Source organism: Bos mutus, chromosome 22, assembly GCF_027580195.1.
Source record: "Bos mutus isolate GX-2022 chromosome 22, NWIPB_WYAK_1.1, whole genome shotgun sequence".
Taxonomy (NCBI): domain Eukaryota; kingdom Metazoa; phylum Chordata; class Mammalia; order Artiodactyla; family Bovidae; genus Bos; species Bos mutus.
Window position 1 is genome coordinate 32,445,500 of NC_091638.1, and position 20,700 is coordinate 32,466,199.

Genomic DNA, 20,700 nt, shown 5'->3' on the forward strand with positions numbered 1-20,700 from the left:
CAAATACTTACTGTCTGGAGCTCTCTGAAATCTTGGTCTAAAGAATACACAGCTGCTGTCTCAACTTTATAAAATATTCATAATCCTTGAGCCATGTAGCATGCTGCTTTTGGCCTCTTTATCTTCTTGTACACAATTCATTTTATAGTTGAAAGCAGTATGTCGCTATTACCGACGTCAAGTTAATTTTAGGATAGCAACGCACAAGAAATACTTTTATGTCTTTTTTTTTTTTTAATGCTTGACTTTGCTTTTATTTAGCTCTTACTGCTTAAGGGCCAAATAGTTGAAATTCTTTGCAATAATCCTGCCAAACCATTCTGTAGTTTTTAGTAATAATGGGAAAATGATCTGTTTTTATAACCTGTTGCCCGTATGTGTTTGCTAGCCAGATATACCTGGCTTTGAGAGTTTTTACTACTTTTAAGGCCATTCATCTTGGCTGATTTCTGTTTTTCATTTTACTACAATGTCTGTACATAGGTAGTACAGTTAATCTTTGGAAAGTCAAGATTTTTCATTTATTCTTCTGTTTTTCTTATACCATTTATTTTATAGGAGTGAAGGTCACTGTGTTTTTGGTAACCATTCTCTTATCGTGAATAAAAAATTCAGTTACTTTTCATTACAGATTTTGGTTTTCTTCTCATCATTGTTTTATTCTTATTTAAATTGAGTAAACCCAAAAGGTGGACATTTTGTTATATTAAGTTCCTGGGTAATAAATAAGTCCTGGAGCCCTCCGTACCCTATACATTTTAGTATTAGGCCAAAACAAATGATAACTTGTAAATTTAAAAAATCCTTTTATTTCTCAATTAAAGTAGGACTGAAAAATCAGCTGTGCCATTGAAGATGCTATTAAATGCTTTCTCCACAGATCTTCAGCAAATCACCCAGCTCTTCTGTGCCTTGGTTTCTTTATCCATAAATTGGGGACAGCAATATCTTTCTCCATTTGACCTTGGGAGAATATTATGCGAATTAACTGATGCTATGTACAGAGCTGCCTTTATTTATTTAGAAAAGGGTGCTATATAGACCAATGTATTTCTATTTTATTTTTGTCATTGGTGTGCATGTAAATTAAGTATAAATAGAAGGTGACAAATTATGGGGGTGGGAGGTAAGTCACAAGATTGATATTTTTTCTTCTTTCAAGAAGAAGGTCAGCCCATATATGTGCTGCTATATATAAAATAGATAACTGATAAGGACCTACTGTATAGCACAGGGAGTTCTACTCAGTACTCTGTAATGACCTATATGGGAAACGATTCTTAAGAAGAGTGGCTTTGTGTACACATATAATTGATTCATTTTGCTGTACAGCAGAGACTAACAGAACACTGTAAATCGACTATAACCCAATAAAAATTTTTAGAAATTAAAATTCTTTTAAAAATAAAATGCCAAAAAAGAGAAAAAGCATTTGAAAGTGCTTAAAACATATATAAATAGAAAAAGTTATAAAAAACAGAAAAGAAGGTTGGCCCTTTCCCTCTGATCTACGTGGACTTTCTTGAAATCTTCATCCCTTCTAGTGCTTTCCCATCTGCAGCAGTGACTTCTAAAACTTGACTTGGCAAAACTTCAGTGTCTGTTTAGTGGATTAACTAGAGAAAAATGGACACAATGCAGGGTCTAATGTGTTGCTTCTTTTTTTGTACTTTTCATCCAGTGAAGATAGCATACCTCCTCTTCCCTTTGAGCAGGAGAATTTGATTTAATAAAATAACAGGTGAGGTTATTGAGGAAAGCTAAGAAAGTTTTTCTTTTTTTTTTTTCCTTCTATGAGTGGAATGAGTTTGCCAAAGAAAGGAATATAGATCTGGATAAATACCTTGCTCCTGGATATTGTTTAGTTTGCAGTGGTTCTAGCCCTTTACGGTTCCAGAAAGTGGTTCAGAGTCCTAAAGCCAGCTGCAGAACTTAACCAGCCTACTGGTCAGTCTTCAGCAATGGTGATAATGGCTGGTACCCACCCCTCCAGGTCTCTGCATGTTCCATCCACCTCCTCCTGCTTCAGGCCAAGACTGAAGGATGCTCCTTGCTCTCTCAGCCCAAGGGAAGGAGGAGAGAAAGCGAGAGAGGAGTCAGGGGGCTCAAGGGGAAATGGAGCAGAACTGGTATCCTACCAGTCCTCCTGCCTCCTCCCTGGGGCGAGATGTAGGAGGCAGGGCATCCTGACCCCCTGACCAGGGAGCCTGCCTCTGCACAGTTGGACAGCCCTCCCACAGGCCACAAGAGGTGCTTGCATTGGAAAGGGCACCTTGGCCCATCAAACTCTCACCCTATAGGTAAGGCCCAATCTGGGGGACCTGTAGACGTCATTATGTTGACATTCCTGTGATCCTGGTTAAGCCCTTTCTTCTCTCACCTCTGGAACTCTGCAGCCACATCTCAGCTGGACTTTGCTGCTCTTCTACTTCTCAAGCAACCTCTCTAACCCTTTCCCCTCCCATCCCTCAAATCCAGGATCCCTCTTGCCATAGAGCCCTTGTTCTTAACAGCTCATTCCACCTTGGCCAGATATTTGTGTCCCCTCCCTCGTCACCAAGCTCTCCCCTCCTCAGCCTCCAGTTCTCAGCTGCAGCAACATGTCCTCAGGGAGGCATTCCCTGGCCCTCCCTCTGTCCCCGACATCCTTCATCATGTGTCTCTATTGTAACTGTTTGGCGCTGCCTGCTTCCTGTGTATAACTTCTTCAGATGTCTGCCTTTCTCACCCTTCTCTAAGACCCTGTTAGACAGAAATCGTCTCTGTTTTGTCCTCGTGCGTTCTAAGCACTCAGTTCCCCGACTGACATGTAGTGCAAACTCAATACGTAATTTTTTTTAATGAACAAGAGTGTGTATTTTGGGAATGGATGAACTTCTTTCTATATTCACTCTTGAGACAAACAGTCTTTCATCTGTTAGTTCAATAACCATTGATTGATTGCCCATTATGTGCCAGCCACCAGGGAAACAAGTATGAATAAGGCCCTTGCCCAGCTTCCAGCAGTGGTTTCTGAATGGGCGTGGCTACCACCCCACCTGGAGTCATTGGAAGTGTGTGGAGGTGCCTTTTGTTGTTGATGGCATCATGACTGGGGACACTACTGGTGTGCAGTGAGCAGAGCCTAAGGTCACCAAACGTTTTCCAGTGCGTGGATACACTCCTGCACAAGGAGGGCTCCTCAGCCACCCACCTCCACTCACCTGTGGAGACTCCTCAAAAGGTTTACAGTCCAATAGAGAAAAGGGGAACGACAAAGGGCAGTTTTCTCATTCTATGTGTGTTGAGAGACTTTGTAGCAACTCAAGGCCCACTGGAGGAATCAGCATTCCACTTTGGGGTCAATGTAGGGGGAATTGTTTTTGTCCTGTGCCAAAGAAAGTCCTCAGTGCTACTAAGGAGCCTGTGATTTAAGTGGAATGATAAAGCCAAAAATTAAAATGCCAAAAGATAAATAGCTTATGATTAAAATGACTATGCCTCATTTTTATGATAAATATTTTTTAAAGGGCTATGTGAAAATGATAGGAAATGGCATTCCGGTTTCTTCTCAATGGGCTTTGAGTACATCACAGCTCTTTGTGAGCGTATGAAAACCTTTATAGAGGGATTGTTACATCTCCAATCTGCTTTTTGGGAGAAAACAGCAAGAGGGAAGAATGTTTCCCCCAACAAGTCCTGTGAGAGGAGGAAGAGCAGGGTGTGGGTTGAACTCGACCAAGGTTCCTTGGTGTCCACACCATTGATGTTTTGGGCAGGAGAGCTGTCTGTTTTGGGGGCTGCCCTGGGCATTGTAGGATGTTGAGCAACATCTCTGACCTCTACCCACTAGAGGCTGGTAGCATCCCCCAAAATGCCTTCAGACATTGTAGGCGGGTTTGCAAAATTGCCCCTAATTGAGAGCCAGTGAACCAGACCGTGTTTTCATCCCCCTCAAGCCCTGTGTCAGACATGGTCTGTCAGAATTCAGCCACACTGGCTTTTCAGCTGTGGAGAGACGAAAGTTTAAAAATATCCACCAGCGTGCAATGGACTCTGTCTCTTTGATGGGCAGAGGGGACCTCTGGAAGCCACTGTGATAGAACTGCTTATCTCTTTCCAGAGACAGGGCTTGGCATTTTGTGCTGGCCTCCTGGCACTGTGCTCTTCTTCCTGCTGATTGCTCAAAGGAGAACCTACAGGAGCCTCAGGGATAATGACAATTTCTCTTTTACGTCTGCAGCAGAGCTCCCAGGAGTATGAGCCATGCTGTCACCTGAAGCATCTTTTTAAGCCTCCGGAGAGAGCTGCAGGAAATTACAGTGTGTTGCAAGGAACTCTTTTGCTAGAGAGGGGGGGAAAAAGGTCCTCTTCTTAAATTAAAAAAAAAAAAAAAGGCAAGATAATTTTGAAGTCAGCTTGATTTAGCTCCCTTTCCCCAGGAAATTTTAGACCAGCTTCAAGGGTGTGTGTCTGGGAGCTGGTTTGTCCGGCATGATTTGTCCATTTTCAGAAGGATGCCACACATGGATCATTCTTTTCTCCCCTGCTCCACACCTGGATTCAGTTGCCACCCACTGTCAGCCCCTGGTGTGAAGAACTTACTGTTCATTCCCTCTCAAAGTGGTCTTTACCTAGAGCTTTGAACTTCTCCTTCTGCAGAAGAAAGCTGTTTGGATAAGAAGCAGCATCAGTGTTTATATTGGTGGGTACAAAATGCCTTTTCTTCTCTTGCGTCCAGCTTGGAGTATCTACTGCTTCTCCAGTTCCCCAGGAAAGGTTGGCTGTGTGATGGGGAAGATCCAGCTTCAAAGAGCTTTTGAGGGAACTTGGAGGTTAAAGACCAGCACTCTCCAAAACCAAGTGACCGCCAACTTTAATCTCCAACACACAGAAAGATACTGGAAACCAGATGTAGATAATCAGTAGAGAAATTTTTTTAAACATGTTTTACAAGTACTATTTTTTCTAAGGGGCTTCCCTGATAGCTCAGTTGGTAAAGAATCCGCCTGCAATGCAGGAGACCCCGGTTCAATTCCTGGGGTGGGAAGATCTGCTGGAAGGGATAGGCTACCCACTCCAATATTCTTGGGCTTCCCTTGTGGCTCAGCTGGTAAAGAATCTGCCTGTGATGGGGAAACCTGGATTTGATCCCTGGAGAAGGGAAAGGCTACCTACTCCAGTATTCTGGCCTAGAGAATTCCACGGACTATATATAGTCCATGGGGTCACAAAGAGTCGGACATGACTGAACAACTTTCACTTTTTTTTCATTTTATCTAAGTACCAAAAAATGAAACAATTCCTAATTTTGGTGGTGGTGACCATTTCTTTTTTCTTTGGGCGCTTATTTTTTGCCAGTCATAGCACATTTCATCTGTGTTCATGCTCAGTCGCTAAGTCACATCTGTTACTTGGTGACCTCATGGACTGTAGCCCACTAGGCTCCTCTGACTATGGGATTTCCCAGCAAGAATATTGGAGTAGGTTGCCATTCTTCAGGGGATCTTCCTGACCCAGGGATCGAACCTACGTCTCTTGCTTTGGCGCGGATGTTCTTTACCACAGAGCCACCAGGGAAACCCAGTGTGTTTTACTTACTCTTTTCCAAAATGGTATGTAGTAGATTGCAATATTATCCCTGTTTTATAGATGAGGACACTGAGGCTTTGTGACTTTAAGGAAGTTGTGCAGGATGCCACAGGTCTTCAGGAGCAAGGATTTAAGTCTCTTTGGAGACTTAGCTCCTAACTGCCATGCCCTGCAATAGTGCTAGTCCATCTTCAGTGAGAGTCAGAATCCCCCAGAAGCCAAGTGAGACCTCAGATTCCCTGACCACACTCTGATTCTGGAGGGGGCCCAAGAACTTGCATCTAGTTCCCAGGTGATGTTGATGCTACCAGTTCAGGGACTACACTATGAGAACCCCTGTACTACCACACCCCATTGTCTAGAAAATAGTTTAGGAACTGACTTTGAAAACCTTGAATGCAAATCACTGAGGTTGGAATTGACTACTGACAGGCCAATGCACAGGTAGATAATTGCCACGGTGTATCTAGAGCATCTCTTCTGAGAGCATGGTGTCATGAGACAGAGATAATTGACCTGTTGTAGGTTTTATTCTGGTATTCCCTTGGCTGCCCATTTCCGAGAACACAGTCACACTGCATTGTTTAAAAAAATAAAAACGTACCACCATCATCTACTTATACTCATAGGCTCATTTTGAAGTTCAGTAGTTTTCCATTAGAAGGATGACATTTCATTTTCAAACTATACTTGGTTCATTGTCTTTTGACTCAGCGGGACCTAGTATTTTCTGTGTAAACACTGTGACCATTATCTTGGAAAATATCATCAAAATGCTAACGCTAGGGAACACATAGAGCAGACTTAACTGTGAAGAAAGGTGTGCAAATCTTGCATCAGGGCAAATGTCCTCTTAACTATTTCAACAAAAACTCTTAGGCAATTTTATTAGCAATAACACATAGTAAAAGGTAAGAAAAGAAACATCCTTTAAAAGTTCCCCAATTATGATCACGTTGAAAACCAGGCACTTTGAGGACAACTTTTTTGTGTTCGACTGGTTGAGTTTTGCCTGAATTAAGATTCCCAAGGCACATTTGAAACCTGAAATAAAGCTGATTTGACTTGTCGATAGTCTGTTCTGAAGCCTTCTGAACTAGTTCACGAGAAAGGCTTTGGCACCTTTACCTTTCTGCCACTTAATAGCAAAGATAACACCCCAGGTGTTAAACGCCAGTAAAATACAGACGATTGTCCTAAGGATGGATTCAGGAAAAACCACCACCCTGAAATTTGCTGTGGTCCTGTTGCTGTGAGCAATGTTATACTATTGTTTGGGACTGAAATCTGCACATATTTCAGAGGAAAATAGAGACTAGTGGTATGTGGGACTCCTTGGGCTCCTTTTTCCAAATGCCTTTGGGACTATCAATTTCCTGGGGGAGAACTTAAAAAAAAAACAAAAACATTCATTATCTGGTGAGTTCATGAGTGGTGGAACAGCTTTCTTTGCTTATGAGTGGAAATAAACTATCTGCCTGTGCAGGTTTGTGCTAGCACTGGCTGCTACACCTGTGCAGAAGCTGAATCTTCCAGAACCAAACCAAGGATTCTCTTATGTGCTTCTATTTCCCAGCAAAGAACTATTAGCTAGAGACTAAGAACGGTCTTTGTGTTTCTCATGAGCTGACTGCTGCCTTGGAATTAGCACAATACCAGGGTAGAGGGAGTCTGCTCTCTGGCTGGCAATAGGCAGGTTATTTCCTCTGAGACCCCTCGAGTTAGGAGCAAAGGCAGGTTCTGCAATCAGGAGCACACTGTTGCTCTGAGACTGGTATCTTCACCTTGTGGCTTCAGCACAACCAAGGAAACGTTCAGGGCTGTTCCCTCGGGAGTGGGGTCCAAAGGGATGCTTCGGAGAATTTTTTTTTTCCCCTCCTGCATCTCTGGCTGCCGGGAGATATTTATCAGTGCAGGCAGATGCCAAGCAAAAACCCTGTAGTGTAAAGTAAGGTGCTCCCCAAAGCGGATTCGGAGATTGGGACTGGTGTGTGTACGCGCGTGTGTGTGGTGTGTGCAGGACGTGCGAGCCCAGTGCGCTGAGATGCAGCTCTCCTGTTTGCCTGCAAAGAGTCGCTCCACTCCCCCCGCTGCCCAGCGCACTCGGGGAGCGCCAGGGGGAGTCCTCGCTGGTCTGGGCTTCCCGCGCCCCGGGAGCACCGAGGGCTCGCCTGGCGGAGCTTAGCGCAGCTCTCTCGGCGCTGCCAGCAAGCGGGCGGGGTGGACACTGGGCTTCTGTGTGCCCGCCGCAGCCGTTGGCTGGCGGGCGCCCAATCCCGGGGCATGCCGCCCGAGCCTGGCCGGGACGCACCGTGAAAGACCAGTTTGGGGGAAGGCTTGACCTCCGGCGGCCCGCAGAAGCCGGCGTCCGGAGCCCAGGAGGCCGGGCCGCTGCAATCGGGCTCGTTGGGCTGCAGCTGCGGGAGCCCCCAGGGCACCCCCGGGTTCAGCGGGAAGGAGAAGGCATGGCTTCAGTGTTCATGTGCGGAGTGGAGGACCTGCTGTTCAGCGGCAGCCGCTTCGTGTGGAACTTGACCGTGTCCACGCTGCGGAGATGGTACACAGAGAGGCTGCGGGCTTGCCACCAGGTGCTGCGGACGTGGTGCGGGCTGCGGGAAGTGTACCAGGTAAGCCGTGGCGCGCGGCGCCCGAGGGCCCTAGCGGGATGCCTGGCGCTCCTGGGAAACCGGTTCCACCTGTATGATTTTATTGTCCCTCTCCCTCCACCGCTTTCTTTTTCAACTCCTAGCCGACTGCTCGACTCTTGGGTCAAAAGCTGAGCCACTGTAGGTAACTGCTGCCTGACAAAGCTTGTGAATTTCCCCCAATGTGTAAGGGGCACCCTCAGTGAATTACCTTTGCTTTTGCAGACATCTGTTACAGAGTGATGGTGTTCCGGCAGGGCACTTAGCTCAGAAAGCTGTAGCTTTGCAGCAGAGCCTCTTCAGGGAGCAACTTTGACATTCACATGATTCCTTCCTTTTCATTTCATTGCGGGTGAAGGTAGGCATTTCAGGGAACAAGGATTTCACACTAGTTTATGGATTCACACTCTTCCCTTTGATTTTGCCTTTCCATCAGGCAGCCTCAGCTTGCAAGGCAGCGCCAGGAAAAGCTGATTCTGTGTCTGCTGGCTTTTGGAAGGAAGGACAGCAAATTGTGCACACTTTTGCAGGAGGATGACGGGCTGGGGAGGGGTGTGGTGGCCTGGCTGAGCGTTGGAATGCTAACGTTTGGATTTACTCCCTGTCACACAACACAGCCTCTTTATTTCTCTGCTAGGTCCCGTCCTGCAGGCAAAAAATGCTGCAACTTTGTTCAGTCTCTCTGGGGCTGTAGCTTCCCTTCATTGTTTAAAAACAGTCATTTGTGGATTTAGAAGTCCTGTGCTTTGGCTGTTAATATCATTGAGGTGTTTTTTTAATCGACATTGCATTTAGGAAGCTTCTACCTGGAGTTTAAAGTATAGCACCACGTTTTCTTTCCTGCGATGAAGAATCAGCTTTGTTGCAGATCCTGGATTCTCCCTACTCTGACCATGTTCTCAGTGTGGCTCTAATTCATATGTCATTCTATTGAGTGCCATATCTGATCAAGCTGCTAGTGTTGATAAGCCATTTTCTTCCATCAGTCAGGCAAAATGACAAAGACCAGCACCTGGGATCCAACTGTGGGAACCGGCGTGGCCTTGTCGTCCCTGACATCCACGGCATCCTTGTTAAACTGTGGGAAAGGTTTGTGCTTTCCCGACTCTGCTTTGGATAACGTGCCTGAGATGTCTCGCATTTTGAAAGACTCCAGAAGCCAGGTTGAGAACCAGGGCAGCGTGTGGCAGTTTGAGAGGATTATGGAGCTGTGGAGACAGCCCATCTGGTCACATGACACAGATCACCTGGCTCTTTGGAGTCAGAGGTGTGTCTGCCTCTCAGCCTTTTTCTCTTTGGGGAAATCATTGTTCAGTTTGGTCTGCAGGAGAAGTGACCCTGATCCAGTTATGTTTTCACTTTTTAACATGTGAGAAAGTTTCAAAAGGAGAGCACAGGTACTCTGGTTAACCATGCAACCCTTGTGCCCCTCTCCCAAAGACTCCAGGGACTCACAGCTTACCTCTTCTCCTGGTAGTGAGCCATTCAAAAATGACAGTTTCAGAAGCCTGAGACTCCACACGTTCTTTATAAGGTTGATCCGTAATTACTTTTAAGCAGAACTGCAACTTGAACCTACTGAACTATAGGTTTTCTCTTCTATAAAATGGATCGGGACGGAGCCAGTACCCTCTCGTAATGATAAGGAGAAACACCTAAAATAATGATGACCATCTTTGTTGCTGTTCAGTTGCTCTGTCGTGTCCGACTCTTTGCAACCCCACAGATTGCAGCACACTAGGCTTCCCTGTCCTTCACTCTCTCAGAGTTTGTTCAAATTCATGTCTATTGAGTCGGCGATGCTGTTTTACAAGTATTGAGCCTTAAGTAGTCAAAGTTCATGTCTTTGGAAATAATTTTAAAATATTTTAAAACTTGAGAGAACTATAGATTTTTAAATTGTACAACATAGTTGTTAGCAAAGAAATTTCCTTTAATGTCTTTCAAATTTGAACAAGAAATATAAATTCTATAGACCTGAGTGGCCATAAAATAGACTGGTTAATACCTTTTACTCCAAGTTAAGTAGACACAGGAGCAAATGCTGCCTCCACCTATGTATGGTCATGAGTAAGTTATTTAATTTTACTACTCTTGTTTCATTGTTTATAAAATGGGAAATATAATAGTACAAACTCTAGAGGTTGATGCAAGACTTAATTGACAGTGCTGAGAGTTTTTAGGACATATTCAGTAAATGTTATCTGCTCTACCAGTTGGGCTATTTTTATTGCAATACGAAAATGAACTCAAAGTAACCTGCAGAACAAACAGTAGGGACTTTTGACACAACTGAAAAATCTAGGAGTAGGATAAACTTCAGGTATGGCTTGATCAGGGCACTCTGGTTGTCCTCCATGATTCTTTCAGCCTTATCTTGTTCATGCAATGGCTGTATGTTATTTGGTTTCCTCCTCGTGATAGCAGATAGCCAAAGTAGTTCCAGGACGTAGGCCCACATATCAACCCATTTAGAAAGAAAGAAGATTTCTCAAAGGCATCAACTATCAAAAAATAATTTCCCAATTTGCACTATGACGAGTCAGTTTAGGGTCTGTTCTCACCCCTACTGCCGTGCACTGATTGGCACAGGGAGTGGAAACATAATTCCTGCATTCTCAAAGGGAATGATATGGCCCCCAACAGGCCAAAATCATTTTCTAGGGATGAGAGGGAGGCAAAAAAAAAAAAAAAACCAACTTAATCTTTGTGTATAAAGCATAGATATACATACAATACATGAACAGATATACAGTCTACTTGTGGAATTTGGGGGGTGAGGTGACTAGCGAACAACATAAATATCTTCAAAGGCTCCTTAAGGGAGTGATAATGAACAAGAAGGTTGAGAAACCCTAAATTTCATCAGTTGGCTTAGGCCACTGGGGTGGCCGCATCATTTCTGAAGCCAAGAGTGAAGTTGGCCCCAGCCAGATGACAAAGCTACCAGACAGTGTCGGGGGGAGTGGAGGGATGAGTCAGTGTCCACTGTACCTGCATTACCAGAATCTCAAATCTAGAGCTCTTTAAATAAAATGATTATTTTTCAAGATAAGTACAAACACGGATGCACAAATATATTTGTAAGTATCTTGCTACAGTAATGTATTCAAGTTACGGGGGTAGGAGGCCCATCATTAGAATACCTGTATTGCTCTCCCATAATTATACATTCTAAAACTCATAGGGGAATGCTCTACTGTGCTACTCATGTTTCTGGCATGTGAACTTAAAACACCGTAGGGTTACATATTTTATTGAACCCATTTTTTCTTTTTTTTTAAGTGTTGGTTAAACACTTGCTTCTAGTCTCAGTAGTCTTGTTTGTAAGAAAATTGAGGATTCAGTCACTGGAGAGTGAGGGTGGGGCAGGAGAGATCCATTACACGAAATACCTGGCAGTCCCCGGGGGGTGTTTTGTTTATTCATATACTATAAGTGAAATAAGATCTCTACCTACTCGTAAGGAACTTGGCAACCACATCATTGCCTGGCCAGCACAGCCGGGAAGGCATAATTTCTTTGGAATTGAATACTTCCTCCACTCCTAGATATTGGAGAGGCTAGAGACTTAATTTGCCAGAAACCATGAATAATAAAGATACTAGCTACAAGGCATTTCTGTAGTCATGCAACTAAATAAAAAGCAGACTGAGGCTGCACCAAGGCTGCCTTTTAACAAAGACTTGCTTGATGAGTAAAGATTTGAATTTGGTCGACATAGCAGACATGGGACATTCACTCTTCCATTTAGGGCTGAGTATTAAAAGCTGATATATCTCTCTTGTTTTATCTTGCCCAGATGGGTTGCGGTATCACAATTAATTAGGCTTAACAAACAGTTGAGGCGGAAAATGATGGGAGAGTGTCGTTGAAAAAGGATCAACACTCTCTGCTTTTTATTAAGTGTGACGTGTTCTAACAAAGCCCTCAGTTTGTTACTTGGGATATGTTTTCCTTTCATCTCCAACGTCTCAAAGGTAGAATTTCTTGCAAACCCTGAATGGAGTCATTTGCCTCCAGGAGGAGGCACTTTGGACAGAATCTAGGGTACTTCAGTGACCATAACAGACTGGGTTAGCCCCCTGGGGCAGACAGCTGGCAGTGATGGGCAGCAGGCATGCCAGATCACGGCAGAGGCTGTGGGCTCCAACTTGAGCAAATCTGACCTTGAGTGGATTGCTTTTTCTCTCTGAGCCCCATTTCCTCCTGAGTAAGAGAGGAGAACTGAAGCCTTGGCATTCTGGATAGTGTAAAAAATTCATGAGATAATGTGTGTAACACTGAATGCCTTGAGTGGCACAAGGACATAAATAAACGTTAGCTGTCAGGTACATAAAGAACTGAATACCAGACCCGAAGAAGGTATCTGATAAAGGATTGCTTAGGGTTTTAATTATTGTTTTTATAAGTGAGACTGATTCTCTGGAAACTGAATTTCCATCTTTATATGCAAAAATGTTCAGTAAGAGAGACTATGGAATCTCCCACACAGCCAATGTAGGGTAGACCTTAGGTATCTGGGCTTGTATTCCACACAGTAGATCCACATTTTTTGATGGCCCGTACAAAAATCTAGGAGGTCGCAGGCAGCTAGCGATAGGGTCTCTGAAGAGATAATCTCTTTATATTCCAAGATTCTGATGACCCATAAATCACTAACACCTGAACTTTGCATCCCGCCATATTGGTTATGGAAGACCAAGTCTCCAAATGGCAGTCGTTCATTGAGCTTTCAGTGACCTGTGTACGTTTCAAACCATACATCCTTTGCTTGGCCCCACCTTCCACTCTCCAGAGCCCCCGGAATTACAGAGGGCAGAAGTGGGGCTGACAAATTACAACCCACAGGGGAAGACTGGCCTGCCTCCTGTTTTTGTAAATAAAATTTTATTGGCTTGCTGCTAAGTCACTGCAGTCGTGTCCAACTCTGTGCGACCCCATAGACGGCAGCCACCAGGTTCCCCCATCCCTGGGATTCTCCAGGCAAGAACACTGGAGTGGGTTGCCATTTCCTTCTCCAATGCAAGAAAGTGAAAAGTGAAAGTGAAGTCACTCAGTCGTGTCCGACTCTTACGAGCCCATGGACTGCAGCCTACCAGGTTCCTGCATCCATGGGATTTTCCAGGCAAGAGTACTGGAGTGGGTACCACAGCCCTACTCATTCATTTACATGTTGTCCATGGCTTCTTTGAAAAACAATGGCAGAACCAAATTGTTGTAACTCAACTAGTTCCAGTTGAATAGTTGATACAAAGAATGTATCAGCCACAAAGCTGAAAATATTTACTATTAGGTTTTTTAAAATGGAGAAAGTTTGCCAATCCTCAGACTAGAAAAAACAATATATTGGGCAGAGAATGCTAGAGGAAGAAAAGTTTAGAATTTAATCATAGAGAAATAGAACTTGAAGGAATATGGAAGAATTTTCTCATAAAAAACCTAGTCTCTAGGAAATGAATAAACAATATTCAGGATCAGTGTTCAGTCTGCCTTTGCTAGGTCCTTCACTGTAGACATGGTTGGAGTTACAGATTGAGTCATCCATTTGTCCATGTATTCATACCTAAAATAATTATCAGGGGCTTACTATGTCCCAGTTCCTGTGCCGAGGTGTTAGTAAGACAAAGTCAAGTAGATTGTCTCCTGTGTTCAAGGAGTCTATTGTCAAGTAGGGGAGACATTTAAGAAAATGAAACTCTGTGGAAGGGTTTTACCCGGGTCCTTCAAGTGCTTAGGGAGTTTTAATCAGACAGGAGTAAAGCGAACGGGGAGGGATAATGGAAGCCAAGGAGACTTCCTACAGGAAGTGATTCTCAAGCTGAAGTTGAAAGGACAAGTTGGAGTTAGGTGGAGAAAGGCAGATGGGCAGGCATTTCAGGCCGTTTCAGTGGGGAAACAAGCTCTAGGGTAGGGGGATGGTTATAACGAGTTTCTAAGGTTGATGAGGAAAGAGGGGCTTCCTGGGTGGCACTAGTAATAAAGAGCCCACCTACCAATACAGGAGACATAAGAGGCGCGGGTTCGATCCCTGAGTCGGGAAGATCCCCTGGAGGAGGGCATGGCAACCGCCTCCAGTATTCTTGCCTGGAGAATCCCATGGACAGAGGAGCCTGGTGGGCTACAGTCCATAGAGTTGCAAAGAGTTGGACACAACTGAAGCAACTTAGCACACATGCACGAGGAAAGAGAGAGAGAGACAAAGTCAGAGACAGGGTTTCATTGGGGATAACATCCAAATTTGAATGGTCTTTTATTTTAAGATTAGGATTTGATGTTTTTCTTCAGAACTTTGAGGGCAGGAGACGGGTTAAGTTAGAGCTGTCCCTGGCAGGAGTGAGGCTGATAGATGCCAAGGGTGGGGGCATAGTGGAGCAGGAAAGGAGGGGACCTTAGGAGGCTGTTGCAATGATGTATGTGTGTTGCTCAAAATAGGGTAGGTTTTACTATGGCAACAAACAGTCCCAACATCCTAATGGCTTAAAGAAATAAAAGTTTATTTTCAGTTCAGACTACCTGTCCAATTGCAGGTTGGCTGGAAGCTCTGCTCATCACTGTCACTCAGGTTCACAGAATGTTTCTGAACATTGCCAGTTGCCATAATAGAGAGTGAAGAGCTCTTCAGGGCTTTGCACTGGCAATTCAGTGCTTGGTCTCTAAGTAACTCATGTCACTTGTTTCAAGTCATTGGTCACATCACTCACTCGACCACAAGGTCCCGGGAAAGCAGTCCTTCCACTGAACAGCATGAATGTTGGTGCAGATTTGGTTCCTTAAGAAGCAGACTCTGAAGCAGATTAACAAGCAGGAAGTTTACTAGAGAGTGCTCTGAGGATCTCTACTGTAGAGAGAATAGAAAGAAGTAGGATTGAACAGAGAGAGAAACTGGGTTACAGTTCAGGCTTACAAAGACTTCAGCTGACCTCACCGGTGGCTCTGAACCTAAAAGTTGTCTCCAGCTGGAACAAGAGGTCTGGGTGTCCCCACCCCACCTTCATCACCCCATCATTGGAGATGGGCTGCCCTTGAGTCAGTGGTATGTTCTTGAAGTAGACTTCTCTCTTTAATTCCTTAAATAAAATCTGAGATGACAGCTCAAAAGTCTCTAGGCAGCTGATGGAATAAGTCTGGGCAGCTCATCACACAGCATATTATGCAAATGTCTGCCCGACAGGTGCTAGGGTCAAAACCTGAACTGTGGCAGGGCCAGTGGGAAGGAAGTAAAGTAAAGGGATTGCATTGATGTGAAGGATGAAGAATCGAGCTTTAAAACATGGCAGTCTCCCAACTGGCTCTTATGCTCTGCTGAATGAATTGTGCAACCATGGAGTTAGTTAATAGTAGCAACACATACAGAAAGAAGCGAAAACTTGGTTGATAAAGGAAATATGAGTCTACTTACCACTGAGGAAATTGGGATGCCAAAAATTGATAAGAAAACGATCTTAACATTTGAGCCCATTGTTTAGCATAAATAAATTTCTAAAGGACTGTATGATTCAAGATCAGCACAATCAGTCGCAGGATCTTTAGAAAGCATTTTTTGAACCCGTGTTGTACAGTCTGTAAAACATCAAGTTAAGAATAGACTCTCTTGCCCTTTTCAGGTTGGTGTTTGTTTTTCTCCTTCCATCTTTCCCTGGTGGAGCTGCAGCATAAAATAACTTCCTGTTCGTCCCCTACTTATGTTTCTTCTGAACATTATGTTTGGGATGTCCAGTTTGGTTGTGGAAAAGTGTGAATGACTCAAATGGGATAAAAAAAAATTGAAATTAAAATCCATAAGTAATTATATATGTGTGTGTGTGCATATACATACCTAAAAGATAAAAATTCTGACATTCGTGAAATTAACTTTAGCCATGAGAGAAGCTGGTCAATATGGTAAATTAAATAGAACCATTTCCTCCTATTATCCTAATCATTTTTAGTTTCTTGAATTTTGTGTGTGGGCAAAGCTCATTGCTTAAGTAATTATTTTCTCCTTAACTAGCGTTTTTATATCGTCTTACTGTCTTGACAAATAGCTACTAATTATTAAGCAGCTACTATGTGCTCCGCCTTGTGCTTGGTACTTTACATGTATTATCTTTTTTTAAAGAAATATATCTTTGGGGAAATATTTCAATATACAAAAGTATAAATGATAATATAGGTAAAACCCCACATACCCACCACTTAGTTTTAAGGTATCTTAATATTTTACCATGTTTTCTCTCGATACTTTTTTTTTGTAATATGATAAAAATTTACAGAATCAGTTGAAACCACGTTTTTACCTCTCCTTTCTCCCTAAAAATAGTCCTATTCTGAATTTCATGGTTTTCATCCCCAGGCACATCTTTCTCATTTTGCCGCATATATTTATATCTATAAACAATATATATTATTTTTGTGTTTGTAAAATTTAAATAAGGATGTGTCATTCTGCTACCTTATTTTTCTCTCAACAGGCTTTTGGGACCTGTCTCTAAATTCATTTTAACTCTTATATTCCATTGCCTTAAACATACCAACCTCTTGTTGATGGACATTTAGGTTGTTGGCAAAGTTTTAGTGTCCCCAACATACTACACTGAAAAGATTGTGTTTGTCTTTTTGTGCTTGTGAGCAAGAGCTTCTCCAGAGTATGTACTAAAAGGGAGACTTATTAGGTTTTTGGCTTTAATAGATGTTGTGCCTTATCTCTGTCCTTACAATCACTCTTCAAGATGATATCATGAATCCCACCTCATTGGTTTTATATACTTAATAGCTAATAAGACATTGTGCTGAAGTTTGAACCGAGCTCTAAAGCTCATGAATGATATCATGATTCAGCACCACGTCTTATTAGCTAGTAAGTATATAAAACACTTAGCCTTTTGCCCCTGACTTGCAGCTTTATTAAAAAGATATATAAAGGTAGTATCTCATTTATTCACTTATTTGCTCAACAAACATTGGGTGAAAACATAGCTGAGTGCTTAAAAATGAAATGTGTAAACTTCTTGAATTTATATCCTAACTTCCCTTTTGTTAGCTATGTGAGTTCTCAGAGATTGTTCTCATTAACTTTTTTCTAGGACTTCTCTGGCAGTCCAGTGTTTGGGACTTTGCCTTCCAATATCGGAGGTGCAGGTTAAAGCCTTGGTTTGGGAACTAAGATCCCACATGCCTTGGTGAGCAAAAAAACCAGAACATAAAAAGCAGATACAATATTGTAGCAAATTCAATAAAGACTTTAAATTACATCTAAAAAATATTTTTAAAACTTTTTTCTGCTGTAAAATATGGTTAATTATAGTGCCTCCCTTAAAGAGTTATGCTCCCAGGATTGTTATAAAAATAAAATGCATTAATATTTGAAAGCACTAAAACAGTGTTGGATGTATTCATGGATGGATAGATGGACAGTGGATGGACAAGGAGATGGATGGACGGACAGATGGGCAGATGCTTGGGTGGATGGACAAATGGTTGGACTGAACTGATGATTGGGTGGATAGATGAATGGATGGATGGATAAAAGAATGGATGGACAGACAGATGGGAAGATGGTTGGATGGCTAGATGAACAGATGAACTAATGGTTGGATGGATGGATGAATCTCTCACAATTATCTTCATATGTGCAGTCCTCACCATCTTATGCATATGCATAACCTTTGGAGCTTTTAAAATCTGCAGAAGCCTTGGCTCCAACATCCTCTCTCCTCTCCAAATTAAGAACTATAGTCTAATGTAGCAAGTAGGAAAGGGTCCCACTGACCACTGCACAGAGATCCTGTGCTCACATGGTTTCTGGCACAGCATTTTATCAGAGACTCTGTCTTCCTAATGCTGTTGTCTTCTTTGTTTATTCTTTGAAGGCAAAGATTCTCATAAATGTTTAATTGTTTCCTTTTTTTCTCCAAGATGAAGGCATTAAACTTTCTCTCTCTCAACCCTGAACCCTACTCTGGTATGACCGAGAGCCCTAGATTCTCATGTATAAAGGCTCTGGGGCCCCACTTACTGATGGCATTCTCATCCGTGTAAGTGCTCTTCTGATGTGACTCTTAAATTTCCAACTGCTTAGGAGACTGCTATTACAGGCATCATGCTATGCTTGGGTAAAGCAGCCAGCAAACATTTTTACAGGAATTAGTTAGTCTCATTAAAATGTGATTAGATGCCTATTAGCTAAAAGAGAAAAGAGAGAAATAAAATGGGCTTTGGTCAGCTGGGCCTGGGTTACAAATCAAGACTTCATCACTTACCTGCTGTGTGACCTTGGGCCAAGTGACTTCGTTGCTCTGAACTTGTTTCTTATACAAAAGATAAAATAAGATGTACATTTTAAGTTTGATATAAAAGTGTAACATGGATTCAGAAAAGGTAGCTTTTCCAATGTAAATGTTTGGATGCCTTACAAAGTTGATCCTAAAGCCTGAAATTATCATGCTAGTCATGAATAGTGCAAACTGTGATCAGGAATTAAGCCCAAATGCCCACATATACTAGCTGTGTGTCATGAGAAAGTTACATGCTCTCTTCGTGCCCCCTTTTCTCACCTGTGTGATGGGGATGGTATTATAATAGTGCCTGCCTCTTGGGATTGTTGAGGGGACAACACAAGATTACATAATAAAGGTCTCTCTGGGGTACCTGGCTCAAAATCAGGAGTGTCATTAAGGAGTGTCATTTCTACTTAATGAACATTTTATATGTTGTCAGACATAGCGCTAAGCATTTGGCCACGCTGCACGTCTTGCAGGATCTTACTTCCCTGACCAGGGATCGAACCCAGCACCTTGGCAGGGAAAGCACCATATTCTAACCACTGGACCACTGGGAAATTCCCTAAGCATTTCATATTTACCATTTCATTTAATTTTCCTAACAATGACATGAAGTAGGCACTATAAAACCCATTTGGCAGACATAAACATTGTTTAGCATGTTAAGTCACTTAGCCAAGAGCAAAGATGGAGGATTCAGTTCTGTCTAAATCCATCCCTCAGCCACTGCATGGAATGGGCGTGGTTTGCAAACCATTCAGCCTCTTCCTTTTCCACGTGTGCCTTCATTGAGTCCTTTCTAGCACTTTTCCGGCCTCTAATCTCTGCCTCTACCCAACCCTGTAGTCACAGCAGGTATTAATAAACCCATTGAGACTGAATGACTAATGCCATTTTCCGTCTACAGTCTACTCCCAGCCCAGCCTCCAGAGTGGTTTGTTAAATGTTAAGTCAGATCATGTCATCCATCGTCTTGTTCAGAACCCTGTAATGACTAACAACTCAGAAAAAGCCCGTCTCACTTTTAACCTACCAGGTGCTGCATAATGGATACCTTCTTCTCTAGTGTCCTTCACCAACCACCCCCAGCAGGCACGCTCAACTTCTGGTCTTTTTATTATTACTAATGTTAGCATTCTATTCACTGTATTTGTGTATGCGTGTGTATTCTAGTTAATAGTTGACATATAGCATTATATTTGTTTCAAGTGTACAGCATAATGATTCAATATTTATATATATTGTGAAATGGTCACCACAATAAGTCTAGTTAACTTCCATCGCCACACATAGTTAGAGATTTTTTGTTCGTATAATGATAGCTTTTAAGAGCTACTGTCTTAGCAACTTTCAAACATACAATACAATATTATTAACTATAGTGCCACGTGGTACATTACATCCCTTGACCTATTTATTTTAGAAAGTTTATGCCTTTTGATCCCCTTCGCCCATTTCACCCACCCTCCAAGCCCTGCCTTTGCATGTGTGTTCAGTCGTGTCCGACTCTTTGCAACCCCATGGACTGCAGTCTGCCAGGCTCATCTGTCCATGGAATTTTTCAGGCAAAACTACTGGAGTGAGTTGCCATTTCCTACTCTAGGGGATCTTCCCACCCCCAGGGTCAAACCCGCATCTCCTGGATCTCCTGCATTGGCAGGCAGACTCTTTATCGCTGAGCCACCTGGGAAGCCCACCTCTGGCCAACCACCAATCTGTGTCAGTGAGCTGCCTTGACCTCTGGTCTCAACTTGAGATGCTCTTTCTCTCTGTAAGTCTTCTCCAGCAACACGGACCTCTTTGCTGTTCCTTCAGCCCTGCCAACGCATTCCATCCTCAGAGCCTTTGCCCTTGGCATTTTCTCTGCCTGGAACTTTGTCACCCAGAGGGTCACGAGACATGCTTCCCCCTTCACTTCCTGCAGATCTTTCTTCAGATGCCACCCAACCAGTGAGGCCACCCCGGGCTGTTCTCTTATTCTGCTTTATTCTTCTCTGTAACCCTATCACCACCTGACGTTAGGAAATCTATTTGCTTAGGTGCTGACTGTGTTTCCCCAACCGGAATGTTAGCTGATGAGGTGGAGAAACTTTGCTTTGTTCACTGCAGTGTCCTCAGCTCCTGAAACATAATATTCCTTCAGAAATAGTTCTTGACTAAATGAACAAACTAGCTCAGTCAGTAGGGCATGAGAATCTTAATCTCAAGGTCGTGGGTTCGAG

The 20,700-nt window shown here is 43.1% G+C and overlaps 1 protein-coding gene across 3 annotated transcripts in view; it reads left to right on the forward strand.

The window, feature by feature from the left end:
* The window catches only part of FRMD4B (FERM domain containing 4B), a 358,795-nt gene that overhangs the window by 157,072 nt on the left and 181,023 nt on the right, over positions 1–20,700 (forward strand). The window contains exon 1 of one of the 3 annotated variants that reach the window (XM_070360589.1): positions 7,709–8,198. The exons of 1 other annotated variant lie outside the window; for it this stretch is intronic. In XM_070360589.1, coding sequence (XP_070216690.1) covers positions 8,037–8,198 — 162 coding nt within the window. In that variant the 5' untranslated portion in view covers positions 7,709–8,036. Of the gene's footprint in view, positions 1–7,708; positions 8,199–20,700 lie in introns of those variants that run through there. One more of the 3 variants, XM_005890968.3, reaches the window with a different exon arrangement.